Source organism: Cucurbita maxima, unplaced genomic scaffold (genome assembly GCF_002738345.1).
Source record: "Cucurbita maxima cultivar Rimu unplaced genomic scaffold, Cmax_1.0 Cma_Scf00018, whole genome shotgun sequence".
Lineage (NCBI taxonomy): Eukaryota > Viridiplantae > Streptophyta > Magnoliopsida > Cucurbitales > Cucurbitaceae > Cucurbita > Cucurbita maxima.
Window position 1 is genome coordinate 278,739 of NW_019272034.1, and position 8,390 is coordinate 287,128.

The 8,390-nt window shown below is 37.2% G+C and overlaps 1 protein-coding gene across 1 annotated transcript; it reads right to left on the minus strand.

Moving 5' to 3' along the window:
* Window positions 1-534: 534 nt before the first annotated feature.
* LOC111492666 (beta-galactosidase 1-like) lies at window positions 535-6,472 on the minus strand. Its single transcript, XM_023142056.1, has 19 exons — window positions 5,927-6,472; window positions 5,670-5,765; window positions 5,487-5,599; window positions 5,326-5,392; window positions 5,136-5,228; window positions 4,872-5,015; window positions 4,339-4,427; window positions 3,920-4,025; window positions 3,736-3,823; window positions 3,524-3,642; window positions 3,278-3,442; window positions 3,019-3,197; window positions 2,832-2,941; window positions 2,315-2,424; window positions 2,121-2,231; window positions 1,916-2,026; window positions 1,625-1,830; window positions 1,193-1,529; window positions 535-1,058 (listed from the first exon to the last, which is right to left on the minus strand). Exons 1-19 carry the CDS (start codon window positions 6,083-6,085, stop codon window positions 948-950), a joined length of 2,514 nt encoding a protein of 837 aa, XP_022997824.1. The 5' UTR covers window positions 6,086-6,472; the 3' UTR covers window positions 535-947.
* Between the last annotated feature and the right edge of the window lie 1,918 nt (window positions 6,473-8,390).

The window sequence follows — 8,390 nt, forward strand, 5'->3', positions numbered from 1 at the left end:
TGAATTATATTCATGTTAGCCTAAGTAGTCGAAAAGAATTTTGATATCAAGTAGATTGTTTTTGACATTAAAATAAACATGAGATAATGGGATCACAACAAGCAGACAGAGGATTGCACCCTAACCTTGACAAGATATGCAAGGAAAATTGGGATGGAAAGCTGCAAGGAAGTGGACAAGGTTTTGTTCTGTGTGGCATTTGAGCGTTTAAATTGTCTTCACTGGAATGATGGAAGCAAATGACGTATCTTTTTGGTTTCTTCATTCTTAGAACACAAGGACAAGGTGGCCACTACCTTGCCCACACGGTAATGCCAACTTGTCATCACAGTGTCTCTGGAGATCTCTCATTAGAGTTGGTATGCTTTGGAATGAGATTTACATTGGCCTTCTCAGACAAAATTGCATAAATGAGAACAAAACATGTGGAAAGAATTCACTTTTCGAAGTTAGAAATATGAAATGTAATCATGTCAGATGGAGAGGAATGTCGGAGCCATTAAAACATCCTAAATATCCAACTACATTACAAAATAAGAAAGCTTAATTGATTAAGACATTGTTAACTTGACCTGACCTGACAGAGTAGACATGAGCAGAAGCCAGAGGCTTCCATTTTCTTTCAAGAACTTGAAGGAAAAAAAGTGATAAGAACAGAAGCACATGGATTCAATAATTAAAACCTCAAAGTGCTTCTGTGACACAAACAAACCTACAATAATTTCATTTCTTCCTAACTTTTTCTATAATAATATGGTGACTGGCCGGTGAGAATCCCAACAAAAACAGCTAACTATTTACCCTTAATCCCAATCTCAATAATAGCTTCTCTTCCATCAGTCTCTCTGTCGTATATTTTGTACAACTTCACCAATGGAGATCTGCCATAATGAATGACTGTGTTTTGCTTCATTCTACACTTCCAACTTCAACCGTTAACTAATCCATCAGCTGCACACGACTTCCACCGACAGTTTCTTCATCACGTTTGGACACGGGTCGCCTCCGAACATCTCTGGCGCCACCGTTACCGTGCAGAAGTTTTGACCAACGCATGTCTGCAAGAGCCGGGGAAATTAGACATGACTTGAACCAGGTCTACTACATTTGGTTGTCAAAGTAACTCGTATGATGCTAAATCCTAAGTAGGTGGCTAACACGGCTTAAACTCATTTCCCTAAGTCATACTTACCCGTTGAAAAGCATCATATGAGCGATGGGCGTGGCAGCTTCCCTCCCGGAAACTTCCACATTCGCCTTGCGGAGTTCCGAAGCTAGCAAACTTGACTGATGAAATCTTCTGGCCAGGGCCACAGGACAGATGAGCTTTTGGCCTCAGGGGCTTGTTAACTTTACCTGAGGCTTGCATCTGCCAGTTCATAAGCGTCGGTTGCCACTCATTGATATTGACACACACAGTATCCACATCTCTTCTAACCAGAGAAATTCCGTTCGGGTCGCCGCCCCATTCTTCAAACACAACCAACAGATTTCCTGTCGGGTTTAACCAAGAACGAGGAACATGATACCTAACAAAAACAATGATCGAAGAGCAGTTAGTTCATCAATGTTTGAAGAACTACAGAAGAAGAGTTAGGATTCATTTTGGGATATTGTTGCCTACCATCTCTGGGACGCCTCGCCGCAGTTACTCAAGCATTTCTTCTCATTGTATGTACCAGTATAATTGCAGTAATCACAAGAACCAGATGCCTTGTACGCAGACCAGTAGCGCCCAATGCTCTGACCATTTAACCATATTTGTCCTTTCCCCATGCTACTCATATCTAACGCCAGGGGTGAGCTACCAGCTGGAGCATTGAAAGTAGTCTGAATCATAACACATAAAATATATGTAAGTTGCAGAGTTCAAAGGCTAGGTAGAGAAAACCAGCTAATGATAGGCATAAGATACCTTAAACCATGTTAAGGGTTGCCTTTGAGCAATGAGAGATCCCTGAATCCATTCGACAGAGAAACTTCCACTGAGTGAATGAAGGCTCATTGCTTCTCCATCCAAACCAATCTAAATGACAATGTTGAAAGATGTCAAGTGTTAGACATGGTGATGCTGGGGCATCAGACAGCTAGAGAACAGTATCAGTGAACCATGTACAAACCTTGTAGGTCCATTTCTGCCAGCTCAAGTCTCTTCTGCCCTCGTTGAGACCGTTCAGATTAACCGGGCCGAGAACACCAGCATTCCACATCTCAAAATGTGGACCCACATTCTGAATCATATCACAAGGGATCACAATGTTTTCATCGTTTAAGTGACCGTTCTAAGTCTCTATTTGTAAGAAAGAAAACTCACCGGGAGACCGACTGCGATACTTAGAAGTGCAATTTTGTTGTTCCCTGCCCTTAAGTTCACCCCCTTTCTAAATGTTAGCTTTGGGAAGTCTAAACTTCCATAAGCAGTTCCTGTGAGGAAAAATGCATTTGAGTTAGCTGCAAATTTTGACCATGAATCAGCAAAAAGTCAGTATGTTCTTTTCAATCATTGACTTTGTAGCCTTTAAAGGACCCGAATCAGGTTCGACATCTGTTTGGATTCTAAAAAGGTTTCTTGTGAGATCCCACATCGGTTAGGGAGGAGAACGAAACACCCTTTATAAGGGTGGGAAACCCCTCCCTACCAGACGCGGTTTAAAAACCTTGAGAGGAAGCCCAAAGAGGACAATATCTGCTAGCGGTGGGCTTGGGCCGTTAGATTTTTAGAGGTTCCAAAGATTTTGGTGAAAGCCACTGTCTTAAACATTCAAAGTTAAGTTGTATCCTCTATGACTAATGAGAAAGATGAACCTTCAATCTATAATAATTTTACACACCTGCTAGTTGACCGTTAACGAAAACGTGCATAGCATGGCCAGCTGACAAGACCGTAAGAACAGGATACTTTCCACTCCACAAAAATCCTTCATTAGAATCAATATGTACACTGCAAAAGACGCACGATTTAATCCCTTGATCTAACAAGGCTAAAAAGAATGAATTGTGCAAATATCCATCACTTACTCTGTTGTGTACCACAAGTAATCAGTGGCATCTCTTGTAGTATTTATCTGCTCTAACAACCCTACTGTAGTAAACGCTTTATCATTGTACGAGGCTGGCTCTTCATTGTACGCCTTCCACGATAAACTACCGTGCATCGGAACCGGGGACATCTTCATTCTTGCAGTTTGAGCACCAACCTGAGCAAAAGAATTTCAATATGTACTCAAAAAACTAAAATCAATGCAGATTTAATTTGTTAGCCGAGTCTTTCCCTTACCCTTGCAGTATTATAAACTGTATTTTTACAGTCTGGAAGAATGCTGATAGACCAAGGCGGAATGTTGTAGTGCATGCTACCAAAAGCTACCGTTGCATAGGATCTCGGGTTGTAATTTGAAAGGAATGCAGCACAAGCACCAGATTTTGATTTGAATACATGAGCCTGTGAGGACATTGAATTTAGAGATGAAGTTTTGTAGGTTCATCATAAAGATAGTTGCAGATAAAAGAAGAAAATGCTCACCTCTTGATAGTTCCCGAGTCGAGTCACGATCGGATCTCCTGACACAAGAGCTGGTTCACAAAGTTTTATTGCTCGGTGTAGATCTTTCAGATGACCCCATTTGGGTTGCCTCAATAAGCCTGCATCAAGAGTCAATTAGTTAGCTATCAAATGAATGGTTCCACTACTGTTATAGGATATAATCCATGTTAACAGGAGCATCATGAGCTTACCATATTCGTCAATAGGAGCATCGTAATCATAACTAGTAGCAATGAAAGGACCACCAGCAGTTCGTCCAAAATTTGTTCCACCATGATACTTGAAAACAAACAAAAACGAGTCAAAATCAGTTGACTGATATAATGTATTCTTCCCGATTAGGAAACTCAACCAATAAGAAACTCTTAGTCTTACCATATAGTAGTTTATGAAAGATCCTCCCTTCTGAATGAACCTTGCAACAGCAAAAGCCATGTCTTCAGCTGGTCTATGAGGAACTGCACCTCCAAACTGAGTAAACCTGTAAGAAAAAAGCGAAAGAGAAAACAAGAAGAATTGGTCAGACTCCTAAAGATTCTTTTACCATGGCCACATGTATCGGTCACTACTAGATGAAAATTGCTAGATCCCCACGTCAATTGGAGAGGGAAAAGAGCCCAAAGAAAACAACATCTGCTAGCAATAGGCTTGGGTAGTTACAAATGGTATCAGAGCCAAACACTAGGTGATGTGCCAGCGAGGAGGTTGAGCCCTGAAGAGGGTGGACACTAGCGATGGGGACGGTTACAAAAATATTGAGAAGATGCTGATGATATAAGAGCATGACAACTTACCATCCGGTCCAGGCTTCCGTCCACATCTTGGGTTTATAGGCTTTGTTTGGAGAGAAATAATCGCAATAGAACCCATTGCAGGTGTTAATCTGTCAGGACCAAACAATATACTGAGTTTAGTAGCAATATCGTAACAATGATTTCACCAAAACTTGTTCAAAGTATATTCCATTCAAAATTTACCGGGAATTGAAGTATATGACAAGAAGTTGCATAACAATCAGCATTAAAGGAACTCACAGATATCAACGGAAATATAATAATACAATAAAGAAACAAACAGACAGAAGAACAGCAAACATGATCCATGTGCAATGCAAATGATTATTAAATCATTCACAATCAACATTTAAAGGCCACTCCCAAACATGACACGTGAAAGATTTAAAACCAAATATTGGGAATAAGAAGAAGAAAGTCTAGTAATGCTTTGTTAATCACCGGACGATGTGAGGCACTGATCGGAGTAGGGCTAGACCCTCTGCATAGCAAACACGTTTTAAAAATTTGAGAGAAAGTCCGGTAATGCTTACAATAGGATCCGGAGCATCGTCTTGCTTGCACATGACCCATGGAACACCAGTACCAAGTCCCAAAGCCATTTGTGCGGCCCATGTCGAGTAAGCTTTTCCTGGTGCACCGAGTTCATATTCCATAGGTCCGTATTCATTCTCAATCTGTACAAAATATCAAAAAGGAAGGTGCTTCCTCACTCACTCAGTCTTTTCATGTCAATGACAACTTTAAGAAAAGAGAATCTATCTTATCAGTGAGAAGTGTTTTGTATTGTTGCTTACCTGAGATAAAATTATAGGACCACCCTGGGATTCATATAGCCTCTCTGCTTTCATCATATCAACAATTTTCTCGGTAAATTTTTGCATTTGAAACTATATTATCCAAAATCAGAAGAGAAATTTGATTTAGAAAACAAGTCAAATCAAAAGAATGTAACATGAACACACAGAACAACACAAAAACACCTACCTTGAAAGGGGCATTATCTGTCCTGAAGCTGATACCAGGAATGTACTTCAACCAAACGGGAAACCCACTAAGAACATAAACGAAAGAACATTTGATCAATTTTTCTAAAACTTCAAGGTGTTTAATAATAAGAAAACGAGACTTTACTAATTATGCATTACCCAAAGTTCCACTCAGCACAAATATAAGGACCAATCCTGAGATGAACATAAAGCCCAGCTTGCTGCACCAGCTTCACAAACCTAACCAAATCATAGTTCCCCTCGAAGTAGTACTGCAAGATAACGATCCAAAATTAGGCCAAGAGGTTAAAAATGAGAGGAAATAATATAATCCTCCATTACTTTTCCAGGTGCAGGCTCGTGCCCATTCCAAAAGACGTAAGTCTCAACCACATCTAGACCTCCTTCCTTAGCCTTCTGAATAAGATCTGGCCACATCTATGGGAGCCCATAAAGAACAAAGTTCCAAAATAAGTAGAGAACCCAGAAAAAACCAAGGCTATATAGTCATATGTTCAAGAATCTATGAATGCCCATCTGAATAGGCATCCGAAAAACCAGGAAACAAGAACAGAAAAGGAAAAGGAAATAGACATTACCTCAGGAGTGCTTCTTGGATAGTGAATGGATCCAGAAATGAGAATCCTCCTCTGCCCATTAATGATAATAGCCTTGGAATCATAAGAAACAGAGGCTTCAACAGTAAACACACCAAATAAACAAAGAACCACTGATATCACACTCCACATTTCCGCCATGGAAACGGAACAACAAACCTCAGCCCTCCAAAGCTTGAACCAACCAAAGGCCAATGGAGCTTGTGGAGGCTCTTTCTTTGTTATTCTTGTTCCTTTCCCCTCGTGGGCGCTTTATTATATGCTTCTATACTCACAGATTGGGTAAAATAAAAGAAACCCAGCTGGAGTTTAAGCCCATTTGTTTACTCTATATTCTAACCTCACTTTTTTTGGGAGCTTTTGTAAAATCTTTCTAAACGGGGAGTGAATTTTTGGTAATGGGCTGCGTGATTAGTTGTGGCTTGAAAAAATGAAGATGCTCTTCAGCTGGTTTTAAACAACTCGATAATGGAGGATGGACTGTGTGGGACCCTCTTCCTCTTTCGCCATACTTGCACTGCCCCGGAGCTTCGTTCAATCAAGCTTGATTGCTTAAGAACACTTCCTTTTTCCTTATTCAGCCAAAATAAAAATAGCTAATTATTTTTTATAATTTTATGAATGATAAATTGAAAAAAAAATGAAAAGAAAATTGATTTTTGATTAATTTAATTTACAATTTAAACATTACAAAGATTCTTTAACACAATCCCTATGCCGCCGGTTTCATTCCTACTTTTCCGGCCCATTACTCCTTTGAGCTTGCGTGATGTCCACGTTCATTTGTCGCGCGTGAGGTTCTTTTTTCAGTACAAGCGCGTGAAGGAATATTAAACTTTTTGGAAATATCAATTATTTTGGCAACAGCTTCCAAACCCTAAATCCTTTTTACTTCAGTTGTTCAGGGAAAAGGGAAGGCTGAATTTGACTATCTTCAATAATAAATTTTGAGTTTAATGAGGTTGATAGGTATAATAATAAGAATAATACTTGTTAGAGATATATCATAAAAGCCTTTTCATATCTTCCGCGTGTTATAAATTAAAAGAGTACGTTAAAATATGATTTTAATTCTCGTTTTTTTTTTTTTAATATTTTAATTCTCCTACTTTTAATAAATTTTAAAATTATTTATATTATAGTCTCAAATGTAAAATGTCGAAACAACCCTTTTTAGATTCCTTCTGTAAATTTTGGAGACACGTAATTATTATTGTTATTTAACTAAATTTGAGAAGAAAAAAATTAATTATAAAAATATTGTTTAATAACCACTTCATATATATTTGTGCATCTTTTTCATACATTACTATTGCCATTAATTACTTTTTTTTTCCTCTAAATTCAAACTACTTGAAATTAATTAATTCAATAACACTTATCATTCATATATACATATATATATATATATATATGATTCTTCGTGACGATTCAAAATCGACATCAAAACTACCTTTTTTCACACGCATTTATTATGACAAGTGTGAATCGATATTATATGAACGGGTTGATGATGGTTTGACCAAACGAACTATAACGATAGTTTGATTCGATAACAATTTATAACAACTTCAAGCATACGTCACATATCAAATTTGGGGTCAATATCAATTAAGTAAAACCAACCTAATTTAATTAACATATTAATTTGACCAATTGGGTGACACCACTTGTCCACCATAAGAGTATGAGACTAAAATTGGGGAATGCTCAGGTACTTTGAGAGTTAATATTTGAATATTTAATTTTTTTTCTTTTTAGTTCAATCGCATATATAAGTTTATTAATGATATATGCTTTAATTGATTAAACTATATTTAAGTTAATGACGTGATCTTTGTGAATGAAATTAATTAATTATGAAGTAGGTAAATTTCAATTAAGTGGAGGGGCATGTGTATTTCAACCTAACTAACTTTATGATAACATATCTATCCATATGTATTAATAATTTTAAGCCTCTAAAATAATGACATTATAAATTTATCATTTTATGTCACAATAATAAATACATATATTACCTGCCAATCAACTACATGTAATCAAAATAGATTTAAAAACGAAAATTTTAAAAACTACATTGAGATATAAATACAAAAATAAAATATAAGGTGAAAAGCGTGTGGATATTATGGGAATTTTGGAGGAGGCTTTGCCAGCTCGGATAGTAGACGTCCTTTCCCACGTGCAAGATGACCTTTTGAACTCAAAAAAAAAAAAAAAAAAAAAGTTGGCCGATTTGACTCGGGAGTGGAAATGGGTAGCAACCTGGCGGTGTTTTTTTATATTATTATTATTTTTTAAACATTATATTATTATTATTATTAAATTAATACAATATGTATTTTTTTTTTTTTAAATACTTATAATCTTAAGGTGAATGACGATACATAACAAATTAACATAAACAATATTAATAGTAAGTTTGAGCTATTACAAATGGTAT